We start from the raw sequence: 20,756 nt of genomic DNA on the forward strand, positions 1-20,756 counted from the left end.
GACATTGGAGTAGGTGTTGGATGGAATAGGGGTTCAAGAGGCACAGACACTGCCATGGCTAGACAGGCCAGTACACCTCTGACTGTACGACCCTGTAGATCCTTGGGGCCTGAAGGCACGTCAGAGGGAGCCGGCAAAGAGCCAAAAATGCAAAGCATGGCCTATATGAAGGCCTCCACTTGTTTTAATCTCGCCGATGTGATGTGATGTGATGTGAAAAGCATTTGTAAAGCGCAGCGTACACTATACAGTTTCTTGGCGCTGAGGTAAGGAACGGAAAGCAACTGCCTGAGGGATGAGAGGGAGGCGAGGGTGAAGGCAGGAGTGAGGGTGAAGAGGGAAGGAGGGAGCTAGGAATAGAAGGAAATTTGGTTTAGTTGTACGCCGAGCGGAATAGGTGAGTCTTAAGGAGGGATCTGAAGTGGGTGTAAGGCGAAGCCGATCTCATGTCCAGGGGGAGGGTGTTCTAGAGAGATGGGGCTAGGAACGAGAATCTTAGGCCGCCCCATTTCTTGCGCTTGACTTTGGGGACTTTGAGAAGAGCCAAGTGAGCCGAGCGCAGGTTGCGGGAGGGGACATACGGGTGAATGAGAGAGGAAATGAACGAGGGGCCAAGGCCGACAAGAGATTTAAAGACGAGGCAGCCTAACTTGAATTTGCAGCGTTCAGAAACAGGGAGCCAGTGCAGGGATTTTAGCAGAGGGCGGGTGTGGTGGTGCCTCGGTTGATGGAAGATGAGGCGAGCCGCCTGGTTCTGAACAAGCTGCAAGCGTTTAAGCTGGTAGTCAGGGATGCCTACGTACAAGGAGTTGGCGTAGTCAATTCTGGAGATGACTAACGCCAGAAGGGCCAAGGTAAGGGCTTCGGTGGTGAGGAAACACGCGATTTTCCGGAGTTGGAAAAAGCAAGAGGAGACAGTGGCATTTATCTGGGGTTTCATCGAAAGGTCTTTGCTGATGATAACCCCCAGACTTTTTGCCGAATGAGTAGGGCGGGGAGGACGACCCAGGCTGGTGGGCCAGAAGTTGGAGTTCCAGGGGTTGGAAGGGCCTCCGACAAGAACCAATTCGGTCTTGTCGGGGTTGAGTTTCAAGTGGTTTGCCCCCATCCAATTGCTGATGTGGCAGAGGGTGGCTTGAAAGTCGGAGACTGACTGGTCCGAGGAGTCGATGTTAAAGACTAGCTGGATGTCGTCCGCATAATTAAATGCGGAGACATTTTTATCTCGGAGAGAACTGATCAGAGGGGTGAGGTATAGGTTAAAAAGGAGTGGGGACAGAGAGAATCCCTGAGGCACGCCGCAGGTCAGCCCAACCCTGTCCGTGGAGAACTGGGATAGCCGGACCGCTTGTTGGCGGCTGGTGAGAAACGAGCGGACCCAGTCAAGGGCGGTACCCCCTATCCTAGCCTGCCTGACACGGTCGACCAAGATAACGTGGTCGACCGTGTCAAAGGCGGCCGACAGATCCAGAAGTACCAGAGCCTGGCTGATGTTAAGAGTCAGCTCCCCTACGCAGTTCTTCTATGACAGAAAGTATGACCATCTCAGTAGAGTGGGCGGGCCTGAAGCCGGCCTGTTGGGAGTCAAGAAAATGGGACTGCTCAACAAACGAGCTCAGGATGTTGGTAACATGGGTTTCAAGCACCTTACCAAGGTAAGGGAGGAGGGAGATGGGGCGGAAGTTGCTCATGATCGTGGGATCAGCTGTCGGTTTTTTTAGGATGGGTACTACCTCAGCAGTCTTGAAGATACTAGGGACTAGGCCGGAGGTGAGCAGTGCCAAGGGGGGAGCGGGGCAAGCAGTAAAGGCCTTGCATAAGATCTTGGGGGGGCAGCAATCAGTGGGAGATCCTGAGGTGACTTTGCTGAGGAGGGCGGGGAAGTCTGCCTCCGTAATGAAGGGAATCTGAGTGAGAGACTGGGGGTAAAGAGGGTCAGCGTGGGGGTTGGCTGGGGGCACAGAGGTGTCCGAAAGGGGAGGCACCAAGATGCTGTTTTTGATTTTTGCGATCTTCTCGATAAAGAAGTGGTTGAGAGAGTCGCAGAGCTTCTGGGAAGGGAGGGGTTTGATGGAAACTCTGTCGGGGTGGGATAACTCCTCCACAATCGAGAAGATGCTTTTGGTTTTGTTAGCTGACTCCACAATTTTGTTGGAGAAGTACGTGGTTTTGGCTAACGCAATAGAGGATTTGTACTCTTTGAGTAGAGATAAGAACTCTACCCTGGCTTTGGGGGCGTAGTTTTTGCGCCACCGGCGCTCGGCTTGTCTGAGACCGAGTTTTAAAACTTTAAGGTCCTCGGAGAACCATTTCTGAGCGTCATGAAGGCGTCTGATTTTGATCCGTTTGAGGGGGGCGACCACGTCGCTGGCGGACTGAAGCCAATGGCTTAAGTTTGAGGCATGTGTATCTAATGAGTCGGATTCCAGGGGGATGGAGGTGCTGAGTAGGTTGATAAATTGGCTGATGTCGGCTTTATTCCAGTTTCGGGCGGAGAAGTTAGTTTCGAGGGGCCTGCTGGGAAAGGTGGGAGTTTTGAGGGAGAAGGAAATAAGGAAATGGTCGGACCAAGCACACGGCAGTATGAGGGGGGCCGAGATCACTAAATTGGAGGTCCAGACCTGATCCAGTGTGTGGCCTTTGGTATGCGTGGCGGTGTTAATATGTTGGCAGCAGTTCAAGCTGCGCAGCAGGTCGGAGAAGGCCGCCGAACAGGCGCTTTCCTTCTCATCCTGGGGCCAGTAGTTAAAGTCTCCGAGGACTAGGATTTTAGAGTTGTTGATGACTACCTGAGATAAAAGATCTCCGAACATAGACGGAAAGTCAGGCATGGACTGAGGGGGGCGGTAGACTAAGACACAAATAAGGGGTGATGCTGGCGATTCCAGTCTGAGTGCAAGGCAGTCAACCTGAGGGATACACGATACGGTGAGGGTGGAAAATCTGATAGAGAGTTTGATGATGGCTGCCACACCCCCTCCGGGTTTGCCGGAAGTCCTATTGGTTTGAAGAATGTAGTAGCCAGGTGGAATGGCAGCCAAGATGTCAGGGGAAGATCCGTCGTGCAGCCAGGTTTCGGTTAGAAACAGTATGTCGGGATTATCGGTGTCTAGGAAGTGAAAGATTACCGTCTGATGTTTTACGAGTGAACGGGTGTTAAGGTAACACACTTTAAGCTCGAGGCTGGGGGGTGAGGTCCGGGGGGGGGGGGGAAGTGAGAGATGAATTGAGGAGGGGTAGAGTCTATGCAGGCGTCAAGCTCAGGAAAAATGTTTCGGGTGTGACCCAGGCCCAGATGGTTAAGCTGCGAGCGTGCAGTGCAGTTGGGGCTAGAGGCCAGGGGGCGTGCAGGTCGAGTAGGTCAGCAGGGGAGTATTGGGTGGTGCGGGCAGAGTGACATGCCCCGTGCCCCGTTCGGTCGTGGACGGGCGTAGACGGGCTTGCCTTCGGCGCGCAAACGGCGCGCCCGATGGGTGCACATGTTTTTATAGGCGGGTGGGGGCGTTGGGAGGGGGCGTGGCCAGCGATAGTGGGCGTGTCCTGGGGAGTTCCAGGAAATGGCGGCAGGACGAAGTTTCTAACCCGCGGCAGCGATAAATCCGCTGTGCGGGGGATGCCAGGTGAGAAAGAAGAAATGATAAGTGCCCCGGGAGGGGATCGCAAAGTTTAAAACACACAAATTTCTACACGTTTTTTTAAAAAGTTACAAGCTGTCAATACTCCCGGCTTCCGCCTCAGGAGGTTGCTAACAATGTCGGGCGCTTGTAGTCAGCGCGCGTTTAAGTAGCCTGGTGGAGGGGGCGTGGCCAGCGATAGTGGGCGTGTCCTGGGGAGTTCCAGGAAATGGCGGCAGGACGAAGTTTCTAACCCGCGGCAGCGATAAATCCGCTGTGCGGGGGATGCCAGGTGAGAAAGAAGAAATGATAAGTGCCCAGGGAGGGGATCGCAATGTTTAAAACACACAAATTTCTACACGTTTTTAAAAAAAGTTACAAGCTGTCAATACTCCCGGCTTCCGCCTCAGGAGGTTGCTAACAATGTCGGGCGCTTGTAGTCAGCGCATGTTTAAGTAGCCTGGTGGAGGGGGCGTGGCCAGCGATAGTGGGCGTGTCCTGGAGAGGTCCAGGAAATGGCGGCAGGACGAAGTTTCTAACCCGCGGCAGCGATAAATCCGCTGTGCGGGGGATGCCAGGTGAGAAAGAAGAAATGATAAGTGCCCAGGGAGGGGATCGCAAAGTTTAAAACACACAAATTTCTACATGTTTTTTTAAAAAGTTACAAGCTGTCAATACTCCCGGCTTCCACCTCAGGAGGTTGCTAACAATGCCAATGAATGAAGGTCGAGTAGCATTCGGACTGAAGGGCTGACGAGAAATGCGAATCCGCGGCCATTGGGCAAGCAGTCCAGGATTTATTGGTTGTAGCACACATCTACCTATACCAAGGGTTGAGGTATGCCGAACGAGAGCAACCCTCACGGTGCAGACAGATAGATTACTGGTCTGAACTAGCAACGCAGAGAGGCCAGTCGACCCTAGCCCTGAAGAAGTTGCCGCTTATTTAAACAGGCAACAAAACATGTTGGTTTTAATGAGCAGACACACAGCACAGAATAAAGAATTATACAGCCAGTGTAGTCTTACTCGGTTTTAATTTGGAGTGACGTGAGTCCTGATCAGACTCAGTCTCCCCTTTTTTTGGGTCGACACTCTTATCATTTTTTGAACACAGACACACATTAGATTATAAGTTTCACTAGACACCAGTTATTGGGACTGATTTGAGGTTTCTTTATTTATTCTTTCTTTTCCTTTTTGGGCGGCAGTTGCCTATGATGAGAACGTGAGGTAGCAGGCGAGTACCTGTCTGCGCATCCTCGTTGGGGTTACTTCCGTGAGGCACTGCCTGCCCCCCTTCACCTTTTTTCCATCTCTGTGGTTTTTGAACAGGTATCAAACTATTTGGTTCTGTCTAGCTCTCTTCCTTGTATATATTATTTGGGAGACAGATTATTAGGGAAACACCTTCACAAACATTTAGATATATAGGAGTTTTTGTTCAAATAGCCAGTGACATCGGACCCGTTTGGTGAATGGCAAAAAATTTGCTGCGCATGTAGTATAAAATATAACAGCTTAGAAAGAGCTAGGGTCATTGATTACAATGTGTTCACTGTGCTAATAAAAATAAAACGTTTTTTTCCCGGGCAGGTCCTGTTTTGTGCATAGTTTATGAGTGGGTGGCGACCTGCCTGTTGACCCCCTAAGCTCCATATTGTTGAGAACAATGCCAATGGACCCAGGAAGTCAGGGTGCGTCAGGAGCAGACTTGGAATTGGAATTGGCTCCGAATGAGATTGGAGCGAGACTGGGAGGTATGTTAATGCCCTTGTGCCCCCTCTAAAGTTTGAGAGTGGCAGGAAGGGCCTTATTCCTGCTGCAACTTCTTATGCTTTTTCTTTGACTTATCCTAAGACTTAGACCGCAGCAATGATCTGCCATGGGTACGTTACCTTATGTTCGACTTTGACCGGTCGTGGCTTGGGGTCTTCTTGTGTTTGGTAACGTAAAGTTTAGCCTCATGGTCCCATATGGTCACCAGGTTTATCTGGGCACAGTCATCGCAGTCCCTGGAGTTGTGCTCTGGCCCTTGGCACCATAAGCATACTTTGTGAGCGTCTGTCACAAACATCTATTTGCAACAGTACCTACACAGTTTAAACTTTATTGTTTTAAGGGGTGACTTTTTCTCCTACACACAGAATAAACTTTAAAGAAGATTTGTGGTCTGAAAACCAAAGGGAAACATAGGATTTGCTTCTGAAGGCACGAACATGGTGCAATTATATGCAGCTTCACTCGTCACTTCCGGAGTGGAACAACATCACTGTGGTCTGTCTGAAAATCTGGGGTGGATTCTTCCCTTATGGAAACGCTGGCTACCCGAGGACTCCTTTTATTAACTATAGCAGATTGCAGTACCTAATTTTACAACACCTCAGTCCATTAACTCAGGCTTCAGGCCTGTTAGATCAAGTATGTACAGTTCACACAAATAACACCAAGCCTATAAGGAATTTCTATTGTTTCATAAGATGCCTTGTGTAATGCTAATCACTCAACTCTACCAGGTACTAACACTAACTTGGAGTCCGCCAGGTTCCCCTAGAGTGTCTGCAGAAGGAGTGGGACAAAGAAGTGGCAGGGAAGAAGGCATCAATGAAGCTGCCTAACCCAACACCAACTTCAACGTCCAGTCCTTCCCCTTCATGTGCATGTTCCTACCTTTGACACCAGGCTCTCCAAGAGACGTGGATATGTTTAAATACATTTTTCTGTAAACTACCTTAACCACAAAACACAGTCTCTGTAAAGAGTATACATGGCAATTATTCTCACTAGACAAAGTACACTTCAAGAGGCTTGATCTCTTAAACGCTAAAGCCTATTTTTCACATTTCTACCCCAACTTGAGCCTTCATGTTCTAATCTATGTTTTTGGGCCTATGTGATTTTCCCCTTTTTCCAGAGTATTCCTGCTCCTTCTACGGAGTAAGAATCCAAACTACCACCTCAGACCTAAGTTATGTCCTAACATTTCCTACACACACACTCCCAGTCTTCATTGTAACAATGGTAATAAGTAGGCATTGGATCCTCTTATCCTGAATATACAGGACCAATCTAATTTAGCTTGCTGATTTATGCAAAGTATTCCCCTCTTCAGAGGTAACCAGAAAAATCAAGGCCTCCCACATCTGTGGTAATAATGGGAAAAATATTGATTCCAAACTTGTTTTTAGGACATTTTCTCAATTATACACATCACAGAATTTAATAAACTGCAAAGTCATTATTTCTCTTGGTCATTTGAAGCAAGGCATTACTCACCTGTACACTGACGCTACCCTGGAGCTTCAGCTGCAGTTTAATCATATCTACGTCGGCTGATGAGCAAAGAAGTCGGAGCTCTGCTACCTTCTTACTCATTTCATCTATGGCCACTTCAATTGGATTAAGATCGGTGTGGTGCTGGTACATCACTGGGATGCGCTTCTTCACGTATGGAAAACAGTGTATTGCTGTGTTTGAAAAGAGTACAAATGAGGATTTAAAACAGTAACAAAACCCTTAATATCACAACTGCAAATAGGATATTTTATATTAGAATTCAGCCTTTCCAATGGTGAATACATGGCCATAAACTGAAAAGCATATTTTAAATGAGACAATGAATATATCATCAGATACAGGTACTATAAAACATGTGTGTGGTACAAAGTTATGTATAGACACAAATCTAAATCACATCAAAAGGCATCACATGATACAATATCAATATTCAATATAGTGATGCCCTATTATGACAATCTTAACAATCACGACCAGCGGGAGGCCCACAGAAGAGCATTTGATACCCAATTTTGCATTTCCATTTCTACAACTTGCTTAAGTGTTTCTCTTTTTCATTAGTAAGAAATGGGTCATCAACCCATCAATATACAAAGTTGGATGGCTACAAAGCCTTCTATATGACATATATATATGGGTTGCTGAGTAATTTCAAATTAACACTTAGGAACACTGAGGAGTTCAGTCTAAGGGATTTGCCCCTAATCAAAATAGAGTGCAGGTCTTCTTCTCCCAGGCCTGCACTTATTCCCTTCTGTGAGCCCATGACTGCCAACCCCACCACTGGGATTCTGTGGCAGGAGATCAGGGCTTCTACAGATGTCCTTGCATGTATATTTTGGTGGTGGGGTGGGGGGGGGGCGATCTCAACCCAGTGATTGATGAAGCCTCAAACACCACATTGGGTCCTGTGTTGCATTTGGCATCATTTCACCAACTTGGGTTCTCCATTTCCTTACTCATGGATTACATACACAAATGCCCTTGTAGTTCTTCTAAGTGATGGTAGATGGTATACCAGGCTGTTCGGTATGGCCCCACAGAAAGATTGATGAGGGGAATGAGAAATACGTTCTATTCATGGACCACTGCCACTTCTAACGCTGAAATACTTGTACAATTTGCTGTAGCTCTCATAACTGGCACACTATTAGACAATATTAGTTATTTCTGCATAACTTTGACAATGTAAAATCGAATTTAGCCTATGTAACTTTCAAATTATTATATTCTATATTCCACTGAATTATAAAGTTTGCTATATCATATATTTTACCTTATATTGTTAAATATTTGTATAAAACGCAAATGTTGTTTCTTTGTAACGTGCTATACCGGCTATACTGATCTTGACCGCACTATCTAAAATGCTAATAAAGTAAACTGCACTTTCTTTGTTGACCAAAAGCACTCCCAGATAAGCAGAATTAGGTGGTATTATTTCTCTCTTACCTAGAAGGAACGGCAGCTACCTGCCCCATGGTACCCATGTTGGGAGCGGAGAATCATTGGCAACTCACTTTGCACCAGACAACACAGTGATGATATATTGCTAAAGTACCTTTCTAAATATATATTGCACTGCATCACTCTAGAGGTTTTGGGCAGGAAAAGGAATGTCAAGACTTCCTACAGCTCACACCTAATTTGATAGCATAGTAAGACTTTTAGTGTCGAACTAAGAAGTTTAAATGTCATAAAAATATCATTGCCTACTATTGTTATAAAAAAGGAAAGGCTCTCAGGCGAACGTCTGAAAAATGAAGAGGCACTTGGACAGCACAAGTAATTAAAGAATGCACATAATTATTTGTGAGAGTATGCAGCAGTAAAGATGTGCTTGTTGAAATACTTATTTTGCTATAAATAGTTGTGCCTCGTAGGTTCTTTAAAATCATAGCTATACAATCATATTGGCATCTCCAAAATGTCTCAAATTTCTTCTTCACTAACAGTTCACTCGGTTATTGTTGGATGTCTGGAAAGATGTCAAGCTCTGCAGTTATCTTACAAGTCTGTGAACCATAGAAGAAATGTGTCATATAATGCCTTTATAGGGATTACCTCAGTCCATTGGAGAAAATGCTAACATTAATTATGGTTGATAGGGCTGAGGTTTCCATGACATTTTGGGCATCAGTTGATTTAGGACATTAGTTTTTTTAAAGAAGGAAAGCATATGTAAAGGTAATGAAATAGTGGTAGGACCACCCCACCATTGTAGTCTCAAAATATTTTACCTCTCACCTCTGTAGTGAGAAATACAACACGATCACATCAGTGAAAGCGGCATCAGATGAGGTGGGTTATACGTCAGCAAAAACATGATCTATAATTTAGGTGATAATCTGTATTTCATATTTTCTCATTTTTCACATGGCAGGTTTTCAGCTAGTGTTATATGAAAATAAAATTCCACCAGCAAAGTTTTTTCAAATTTTAAAACTTTTACAACTTTGTGAAGCTGAAAAGATTTACAGTTCCTGTGCTGGCAAAGACTACCTGTAGAGAGCCTTTATGGATGACGGCTATCCAGCACTCTCTCCCTGGGTAAAATGCAAAGCTCACATCCTATAAGGACAAGGTCTATCGCAATGGCAGCATCATTTTTAATATGAAATACATAATCTGCAGCTGTCCAATACTAGATGAACTCAAGTTGTTAATATTCAGTGTTGTTTTTGCTGATGGGATCCTTCAGCAAGAAGGGAGGAGTGTGTGACTACCTTGACCTGTGGCCGTAGATGTCAGAAAATCTCCTCGGTAACAAGGCTGCACTTCATGCTCCAAAACTAGGTATACACACAAGCCCTGGAAAAGTTGGTTTAAAGCCTATAGTTCCATCCAGATTGGACTTCACTTCATCATCCTCAAGCATGCCTGAGGAACAAAGAAGCCTTAGGCCATGAGCATAGCTAGCCGAGAACCGAAAACAGTGCCAGAAAGATCCACTCCTCTGTTTATAATGTTGACAGAGTGCTGGATGGCAGACTCTCTCTCAAATGGAGGAAACACCTTCCACTGTATTGTGTACACTAACGCTTTGATGAAGTTGTGCCTTTAGTAAGGAACCAAGGGAGTCTTTGTTCAACTGAGAAAGAACACTCTCTTGTGTAGCAAAGCACGTGCCCAACAACGACGGGCATTAATAAGTGCCAGTGAGCTCGCTTTGCGCATCCACTCACCTAGGTATATGGAGATTCCACCCAAGACAGAGTAACTTCACCACCGTATTCACCTGGAAAAAGGCCCTAGCAGAAGTCTAGACTGGATGACGAAATGTAACTGTTTCCCAGGCGATGAAAATCTAAGGGATTTCTAGAGGCATAATCAAAATGGGATTTGAGAATAGAGGTCCTGTGTCTCCGAGACCTGAAATAGGTAATGCAGGGTCACTGTAAACAAGTTGCTCATGCACAAAAACTTACAAATATTATGCCTATACAAGGTGGAGATGAAGGTCTCCTTTTCTGGCTTCCTTTTCAACCAAGCAACCAAGACATAGCAACTATTGCTACTGGAGCTACAATTCTGAATTAAAACGGGCTTAAATGCCTATTTCTGGAGCAACAGCTCGTATAACTGTAAATTTCATAACATTTTGCTCTAGAAAAAAGCATGTCCAGCAAATGCACCAGGACATTCCAAAGACTGTGGATTTCCTTGGGGTGCACTCTCGAATTAAAGCGCCCACGGTTAAAGCAATTGCAACCATGAAACCATAAGGAAGCTCAGTGCATTCCTGGACGCATCTCTGCCAGCTGCACTCAAAGGCTAGCTGGTCGACGATGGTCCATGGATATTTTGACTCCCTTCCACTAAAGCTTGCTTAGTAAACAGGGTAGCAGGCTGGCAGGGAAAGGAAAAGATTTTCTTGGCCCGAATGTTTTACACTTTTGGAATCTCAAGACAAGAAGGATGAATTTCCAACTAGTCTCAACAGGGGGACAACAACAAGGAGATGTTAGATTCCTGGTTAGAGAGAAAGTGACCCCCTCTGTTTATATACACTAAGGAATGGACTGGGCACTAATAATCATTCACCAGTGTTTCAAACGTCAACAAAGGAATCACAACTTTTCTCCGTTATCAGCATGGAAACATATGGCACCAGATATGAAAAAGAGTCCTTAACCCAGCACTTGTTAATCTTTTTTCTTAGTGAGTTTAGGACTTCTTGGAAGTTTCCGAGATGCAACGCGCACAGTGGCATTGAGGCCATGAAGTAGGCTGTGGGGTCCTCATAAAAATGCAGCATTGGGTCAAGGGACAGCAGGCTGCAAGTGCTTGGATTTGAACCCCAGTGAAACAGCATACACACGGCAGAAGCATGACTGAAAGAAGAATGCCTACATTTGGAAGCATGTAATGGCTCAGGCTAAAGGCACATGGATGGATACACAAAGAGCTGCAGATCAAGCTGCTCTCTCAGTGTTCACTTGGTACGTCAACAGATAAACTTGATGCACCGGCTGGCATTATTCCCGCACTGTCAGTGAATTAAAGGCATGCCGCTTATATCCACTGTTATCTGTAGGTCTAACTTCAAAATGGAGAGGTTAATTTAGCCTTGCATTCTTTCAAGTTTGTTAAATCGAGCACCATTAAGTGGAGAAACAATATCATGTTATCTATATCGCGCAGAACAGCAGAAGTGCATTAAGAAGCACAAAAAACAAGTTATACTATATTATTAATAAGTGTATCTCTAGCATATATGTCTTCATATGTTGGTGATGGGAGGTGACAAACTCTGGTACTATGTTTTATTTCTATTGCGCTAGATCTGCATACTGCTCGCTTATGCGCCCTTGAGTGAGTTGGGAATTAATGATGTCACTGCATCTTACTATATGTCCTTCCCAGTACACGGGTGAAGGTTGGGGGTTAGGGACTTCATTGTCTCTAAGAGTTTTCTAACAGTACAAAGATTTAAGTTGAGGGTGTAAGCCAAGGAAGATGTGTTCTTCTAATGACCACCCACCTAATGTGGTTAAGTTCACTGGGTCTCCCACCTCTCTAAAGAACCACATTCTTAGCTCAACAACGCCAACTATGCGGGCAAACCGGGCATAACAGAGCGAGATCATAACCGAATCCAAGAGGGAGGAATAGAGTCTTAAATGCTACAAGTAGAGAAATTGCTAAACTCATTAGCTCTGTTGCTCTGTTTCGGTCCCCACTTTCTACAACTACCCACAATAACTCAATGGTAATCTGGACTAGGCTTATAGAGTACATGCAAGCCTGACGTCAACTATGGCCCGCTGCTTACTTACTTTGGACTGTCCGTCATACATGGCCAACCCAGAAAAGAAGCCACGGGCACATCAAGCGGTCGAAATTCCCAGGCCAGAGAGAACGAATCTTGAAAACCCGGGGCTGGTGCACTTTTTTTTCCCAGCGATGTGCAAAAGCTCCGATTGCTTTTGGAGGCCTCAACGAGAACAAACAGAGCGGTAGAGTAAACCAATCTAATGAGTCTGCAAACACATCTGTTTTTAACTGCTTTACAGATCGTTTTATGTTGGCAAACAACCCCTTTGATTGTTCAGTGTCACTTGTACGATGGAAGCGTTCAATTCGACTCAGAGGAGAGACATTCTGCGGATAAAGACCCCGCCGCGCCGGGCAGCCATTATTCGAGCCCCGTGTAGCTGCCAGATCTAAAGGGACGCCATTCAACTTCTTTCACAACCGGGCTCAAGACAGGAAGCTGATGAATAATAGATGAACTGTTTGCCAGTGGTTTCGAACAGTCTACATACTAGAACAATAAACTGCTTATGGGAAAGGTTAACGTTTTATATGCACTGAGCAATAACAATTCCTTCAGACAAAGTGCTATTTTATGACGACTGCGCATAAAGGAATACATTTTAGAGGGTTCTTTGGAAATCATACTCTTCCCTTCTATGTCCCAGACCGTATCGCTTTAAGGTCAGTCGATTAGAGCTTCCCCTTCCTAGCTTTGTCTCAAAGAAATGCTGGCAAGGGGAGAAAGGCATACGATCCTGCTCGTTATCTCCAGCTGTGCGTGGTATAGGTCTCACGTGCCGTGGCTTGGAATGCGCCAGGGGTTCCAACGCGTGCGAGATGTCGAGAAGAGATCAAACTCGTGACACGGAAGGTCGTTTCCAGTGAAATGTATTTACAACACATCAAAGTACAAAATACACAGTGATAAGCAGCACTGCTATTGAAAGTTATCTTTATTCATTAAGTTATTGGTGCCGCGCGCAGTCACGTGACTCAGAATACGCGGTGAAGCAATGAAAACCCTGCGTCTTAGTATAACAACATTATTGGAATTTCGAAACAAAGTCCTTCATACGAGAATTTATGTTTTTGCACACTGCATTCCCTGCAGATTACTGAAAAATGCAACTCGCTTCTCCATTGGGGCACATCTGGAATATCTCAGCCAGCCATCTAGCCCACGCCTAGAGGCGCTTACAAAAATGCTTTCTTTATGTAGCCACCATGTTTTACCTTTTTAAAAGTCCACGCTTTTTCTAAAATATTGGTTTAAAGATTTGTGGAATAACTGCGACTCACGTGTCACATTGGTCTGCTAATCGGACACTTTTACCATGGCAAGCTTCCACACTCAAAATCACGTAATGCACAAGCAAGCCCTGCACCGCCGTGCTATGTGTAAAGTTTCCAGTTGATACTCTATTCGCACAGCTGTTATCACCCGAAAAACCCTCAGGCACAGGAAAGGCACCATGGGAGCATCGCTTGGTCACCGAGTTGTTCCAGAGATGGCCCGGAGTGTACCTCACTCTCTGCTAGAGCGGCGGACGGAAGCAGGTCTAGCCTCGCTTTGCCACCGAGTTGGTCCAGAGATGGCCCGGAGTGTACCTCACTCTCTGCTAGAGCGGCGGACGGAAACAGGTCTAGCCTCGCTTTGCCACCGAGTTGGTCCAGAGATGGCCCGGAGTGTACCTCACTCTCTGCTAGAGCGGCGGACGGAAACAGGTCTAGCCTCGCTTTGCCACCGAGTTGGTCCAGAGATGGCCCGGAGTGTACCTCACTTTCTGCTAGAGCGGCGGACGGAAACAGGTCTAGCCTCGCTTTGCCACCGAGTTGGTCCAGAGATAGCCCAGAGAATACAGATGCGCACGAAGGAGCCCTCAAGACAATGCTTACGTTACGTTATTGATGTTTTGAACACCAGAAAATAATAAAAAAAACTCTTTCAAAAGCTAGTGCCGAGAAGGTTTAGGCTTCCATGCACTGCACCTGGTTTAATTTATGATCTGCAGCTCTGATAGCCACTTTTAACCACAGAGTCCTTTAGGCGTCAAACTTGATCCGGAATACCTCAAGCAGTACCCTTACGCAACAAAAGTGAGCCCAATGTGGCTTCACGTCGCTCCACCCTGGAAATGATGCACTGGGCCCATCATAGGTGCCACCCATGCGCACTGACATCAGTTACTTTCTTTCCACGCCAACAGATGCAGAGCCGGGGCAACCGCTCCCTCCTTCGAGACTGCCATTTTCGAATTTTTCTAATGTGTTTCTACTGTGCTAGGGAAAATGCCACCTCCGAAATCTACATGGTTTAAACTTTGTGGGGAATGTCGCAAACAAATGTCTGTGACTAACCCGTACATGATTTGCCTGTGGTCAGATTACAACTCCAAGGCCTGCAGTGACTGTGTTATGATGCGCCCTAAGGCAATCTGAGATCAGGAAGCGAGGCTATTTTTCGTGGAAGACTACAAGATTCCACAGCGTGATTGGGCGCAGTCCATGAGGAGGTCTTGGTCCTGCTCCTAAGGTCGATCCCGCAACAGATTGTCGTCAAGGTACAAATACTCAGGTAAGTCAGGACCCTTCCTACCACTTCTGATCTCCTGTGAAGGTGCAAAGGTAACATCGTGCCTCGGTTTATCACTACCAAAGCCATTCCCCTTCAGAGCCGATTCAGACTTTTGCACCACTACAACCCAATTTGCAGGGCCGTAGGTGATAATGCAGCAAATAGAATAAATAGGTAAAGCCATGCTGTGACTTTTTGGCATGTTGCCAGTTCCCTCTGGCTTGCCTTTGGACCCCAAGAAGAGCGATCCGCCAACGCCATCGACAGAGGACAATGATATTCAACCCATGGTTTTGTCCAATACCGAAAACGTGCCGCCCTAACCTCGATCAAGTCAATGCTCTGTTCTAATGGAGTTGGAGACTACTGGCCACCCCTGACTTCAATATGGTGCCCCTGCCCCTCGGAGGAGCTCATGTCCTACATGATCCGTTTGGCACAAATTCAGATAACAGTAGCTATGATGCTGTGGAAGAGTAGGCCCAACCCTACCATGAGGGCAACGAGTATAAAGATCTCCAGGATGCAAGTGGACTGGATACTGCCCCAGACACTGGGATGGTCTCGCCTCTGGGGACTGCCACAGAGGAAAGTGATTCCTTTACAAAGGTTGTGCGGAGGGTGGCAGACAGGCGCGCAACGCCCATTGGGCTCAAAGGGCTTCAGCCTTCCCCCCCGTCGTGTGTGTCAGCCCTGGCTGAGACAGCTTCCGGGGCACGCACACACAGCCGCACCCGAGTACTTCACAGGTCTTTAAAAGACCATTTACTTGGTAATGAGGCTTTGTTGTTTTTCCACCCCTTCTTAGAACCCAGCCAGCTCCACTCTGCTTATTGCTTGAAGAATTAGCCACCCCGAAATTTTTTCTTAGCCCCCCCCCGAAAATTGGCTCTAGTCAGAGGTCCTTGATCTTCGACTCCCTAGGCAGGAAGTTAAGATAAATGTTTTAAATGAGGTGGTTGAGCCTGGTCAACAAGTTCTCAGCTCATTCTGTGAACGAGACTCTTTTCATTTAAAAGGTTCCCTATTAGAGAATTTCACACTGGTCACTACCAATGTGAAGATTGGATTTTGATCTGATGGCGCAGGCTGTTCTGAAAAGAACTCATGGCAGTGTGCACAGGTGGTACCTAGATAGGGCACCACGTGTCACCTCCGGAGCGCTGTCTGTCCAAACCTACAAGGCGCTACCTGTCTGCATGCAGGGGTACTCCTTGAGAATCTCCAGATTCAGTCTGACGACTGAAGAAATATTCAAAAGGTGAGGAATCTGCGATTAGAGTCTCTACCATAAAGAGTGCTACTGAAGATAAGCAACTTACTCTTTTAGAGAATTTGAATTGGCCCTTCTTCCTGACCTCTTCTTAGCTCAGCATACTCTAAAATCCCATTGAATGCTGTGCCTCAGAACAGAACACAAGCAAAACCAACAGGTGAGGCCATTTTAGAAATGACCTGCTAATGTTGTAAGTGGAAGTGCTTCTGCAATGATTGACAAGTTTGTGTGTGCAGTTGTGTGGAGTGGTCAGAAGATGAATGTTATGCACGAATGAATACATGAGTGAGTTAAGGAAGACAGAAGGACTGTGCATCTTTCCCATGTCTTCTCTCCCAAAAAGTTGAATAATGTACTTCCTAAAATTCTTAAGCGTTGCAGCTGTAGCAGTGAAGGAGCAGCCGGTGGAAGTTGCATTTCTATGCTGAGTTCTTAATAGGTCTACAAACTCAGAGTAAGCACCCAGAGCAGACACTTACTTTAAACAGTGATTCAAGGAAGAGCTGGATTGATGAATTTACTAAAGAAGTGCGAATCACAGCGACCAATCTACATAGGACTGCCCTTTTTCCTGTGCTTCCGCCTCCAAAGACATATCGTTTGATTGATTGTGAAAACCTCTCCTGTCAAGTGGATTTTTTTTGCCTATCCCTTGACACTTGGCAATTAATTTTCACTTTCTTCAAGGCTCTAGTGAAAAAAAGCCCATGCAGCATATCCAAGTAGCATGTGGATCTTTCACAAGTTCAAAGTCCTTAAAGTCAGAAGGCTTCTGGTGTGAAATTGCAAAGACTTTGCAGCAAAAACAGTGTTGGACAAAATATTGGCAAAAAAAATGTTTCAGTGCCCATGAAAAGAAAGGAATGGAATGAAGGCTAGGCACATTAGTATGCCCATTTGTAACTTGGGGAAAACAATCTGAGTGATACTGAGGAGGGCCGGATATCACTATCACCCTCTTTTGACTGCATTGCTTACGTTAAATACTGGCCACAACATAATTTTGTTTGTTTAGTTGGCATGAAACAACACTACAAGTATTTCAAAAATGAAGAATTTGCAGACATGTATCTATCAAAAATGAATTAATATGTACCCCATGATTACTGGCACTGGTTAGTGCATAAATTAAATAGATTGCTGATTCAAGAAAATACAACCAAGAACCACCTAATGAGAAGTTCAGAGGGAGATGGATCGATTCTAATAATTAACTTTGAAAGGGGAACAGATTTGATTCAATGGCAAGAAAAGTTACTTATGTTCAGAAGCAATATTTCTGGTGGATACTCCATCCACCTGTATAATTGTCCAGACTCGATCCAGAAAAGGTGAAGTAGCTCTCCTGTGCTGGTACCACAGCTTCAGCTTGATTCTGGTGCCACCCTGAATGTGAGGTCACAGAGTTATTATGGTGCCACACCGGCGCTTTGAAGTCAGTTCCTGTCCTTTTTTCCACACCCTTAGAGCAGAAGAAGTGACAAGAGACAATGGCAGGAATGCGGTGCATAAAAGACAACCTTTAAAAAAGGGAATGTGGCCGGACTGTGAGTAATCTGAACGTAGAAGAGAATCGACCAGAAATATTGTTACTGAAGGTTAGTAACGTAGTCTTCTAAAGATTACTTCTACCTGCAGATTCCTCACCTCATAAATCAATACCAATAGATGTCTTCTCACGAGGTGGGTCCGAGGAGATGATTCAAACAAGAAACGTTGCCATAAAGACTAAGTTACCATCCCTGCAGGGCCATGGACAACACAATATTTTTTGGAAGGATCATACGAGAATCCTACGTAACTGTCCAATCCACTTCTTTGCCAGGAACACTACTGGACTGTATCAAACAAAAAGCCCTTTCCACGGTGTCAATGGGCCAGACATCATTTTGTTAAATAACATAGCAGGGAAACGTTTCTGTGTCACCCTTGTCTTCTTGGAACTCAGGTATGCAATGGGGATCAGGGAGCATGGAGATGGCCAAAATCAAAGAAAGTAACACTCAAAATCCTGTAAAGATGTGGGCAGTGCAGCACCATTTCCCTCTTGGGTAGGTGCAGAAAATAAAAGATCTATGGAAAGGAGAAGCTTATGTTGGGGCAGTAACATGTCAGACAGAACGAAACGAAGGGTGGATAGACCAACAAAACCAGTAACTCTAAAGCATGTCAAACAGATGTGAATAACAGATAATACACAGAGAAAAAGTAGAACAGTCATAAAAACGATTGTGTGTGGGCACAAATCATGAACCCATCAAAAAAATGACCAAACTAGTTCCCACTGAAGCCTGATAAATGGTGAAGAAGAAACAAATAATCACTTAGCAGGCAAACAAAGAATACTCCAGTAAACCTTAACTGTACAAAGATAACATGGGGCATACCACAACTAATAGCCCTTCACAGATTAAAACTGCCTTCTCTTCAGTGTATTAAACAAAATGTATCCTGTAGCTACCTTACCTAGTCTCAACAGAGTAGGAGAGGACAACCAAGATGAAGTTCGTCATCTTCAGTGGAAAGAGACTAGCTCAGGTTGTCTCCACCTAGACTTGGTCTAGAGAAAGTCAAGCTTCAAGGTTTAGATGAAGAACCTACCCACCCCAGAGAAGAAGATACCCATCATAAATGAAATTAGAAGGCAAGAAGATAAACAGAAGACTAACAGATCTGCCCGACACACACACTCTGGAAGACTCGTCGCAAATATTTGCTCCAGTTCTGGCACACCCGCCTCCAAACACGTGAGAGAGGAAGAATGGGAGAAGAAATGAAATTGTAAACACATGTCCACCCAAGAGGGAGAATCTTCCGAAGGTTTCACTGTGGAACAGAAGAACAAGTTACTTACCTTCGGTAACGATGTATCTGTAAGAAACATTAGTTAGTTAGATTCCTCACCTTAGAATATCCCCAGGCGTCAGACTGGATCCGGAAGATTTTTCGTCTGTAATACCCCTTGCGCGTCGCTAGGCGTCGTCTGCGGCTCCGCGTCCGTCGTCGGCGTCGTGCGCCGGAATGACGTCGTCGGAGTACTTAGACGCCGCCCTCGCGCGCTGACGTCAGTTCTTGTACATAGCCTTCCGCGCCAGAAACGCAGAGCCATGCAAGATACCGACACTGGTGCCAAAAAAGTCTAGGGCCCTGAAAGGGATAGCCTTAACCCTAGATGTCAGTTCGCAGAATGGGGCGGATGGGTGGGTCGGTGAGGAATCTAACTAACTAATGTTTCTTACAGATACATGGTTACCGAAGGTAAGTAACTTGTTCATCTGAAAGAAACACGTTAGTTAGATTCCTCACCTTAGAATAGATACCCAAGCAATACCATCCCCGGGAGTGGGTCTGCGAACCAAGATCACACCAGAAAGTCCTGGAGGACAGAACGGCCAAAGAAGCCATCCCTCCGGACTTGGCTGTCAAGGCAATAATGCCTGGCAAACGTGTGTAGCGAAGCCCACGTTGCCGCCTGACAGATGTCCTGCAAAGGGACACCCCGTACCAAAGCAGTAGTAGCCTCTGTGGCCCGAGTAGAATGGGCGCGCAGCCCAACAGGAGGGTCCTTTTTTGCCAAGGAATAACACATTTTGATGCACAAAACGACCCACCGAGAGATGGTCCGTTTGTGCACAGCTTTCCCCTTCTTAGCACCCACGTATCCAACGAAAAGTTGGTCGTCCACCCGGAACTGCTTTGTGCGGTCCAGATAAAAGGAGAGCGCACGTTTTGGGTCCAGACGGTGGAGCCTCTCTTCCTCTTTGGAAGGATGCAGAAAGAAGGTGGGCAAGGTGACAGACTGCCCAAGATGAAAGGGGGTCACCACTTTCGGAAGAAAGGAGGGACGAGGCCGAAGGACAACCTTGTCCGGATGAACAGAGAGAAAAGGAGGCTTTGATGATAAAGCCTGGAGCTCACTCACCCGTCTAGCCGAGGTGATGGCTACCAGAAAAGCAGACTTAAGCGTCAGCAGACGAAGAGGACAATTATGAAGAGGCTCAAAGGGAGCGCACATTAGAAATGTGAGAACAAGATTCAAGTCCCACTGAGGCATTACAAAAGGGACAGGAGGGAACGTGTGAGTAATGCCTTTTAGAAAGCGTGTAACTACAGGGGACTTGAAAAGAGAAGGCTGATCAGGAAGCCGCAAGAAGGCAGAGATGGCAGCAAGATAACCTTTCAAGGTGCCCAGGGCAGAGCCCTGCTGGGCCGAAGAAAGAGGAGAACCTCAGAAAGAGGGGCGGAAAGGGGATCCACAGCCTTTGCTGTGCACCATGCCACAAATTTGTTCCACTGGCAGGCGTATACCGTCTTTGTGGAGGGACGCCTGGCTGCCAGAATGATATCACAGACTTCAGGAGACAAGTCAAATGGCATCAACTGCCGCCGCTCAATCTCCACGCATGGAGGTGGAGGCTGGACAGGTTCGGGTGGAGGACCGTCCCCTGCTGCTGCGACAGAAGATCCTCCCGAAGGGGCAGACGTATCGGAGGATCGGTCAACATACTGAGTAGCTCGGGATACCAGTACCTTCGTGCCCAATCCGGAGCCACCAAGATGACTTGGGCCCGGTCGTGCCTGATCTTCTTCAGCACTCTGGGCAGAATTGGTATAGGCGGAAAGGCGTACAACAGACCGCAACTCCACTCGTGACGAAAAGCGTCGCCGAGCGAGTGCCGCCTTGGAAACTCCAACGCGCAGAACTGCTGACATTGCGCGTTCTCTTCGGTGGCGA

The 20,756-nt window shown here is 46.3% G+C and overlaps 1 protein-coding gene across 8 annotated transcripts in view; it reads right to left on the reverse strand.

Moving 5' to 3' along the window:
• Nucleotides 1-20,756, reverse strand: part of DOCK9 (dedicator of cytokinesis 9) — a 1,069,784-nt gene that overhangs the window by 75,571 nt on the left and 973,457 nt on the right. For all 8 annotated transcript variants that reach the window (XM_085622123.1, XM_085622117.1, XM_085622120.1 and 5 more), the window contains one exon: nt 6,891-7,081. In XM_085622123.1, coding sequence (XP_085478249.1) covers nt 6,891-7,081 — 191 coding nt within the window. The remainder of the gene's footprint in view (nt 1-6,890; nt 7,082-20,756) is intronic.

Source organism: Triturus cristatus, chromosome 8 (assembly GCF_964204655.1).
Source record: "Triturus cristatus chromosome 8, aTriCri1.1, whole genome shotgun sequence".
Lineage (NCBI taxonomy): Eukaryota > Metazoa > Chordata > Amphibia > Caudata > Salamandridae > Triturus > Triturus cristatus.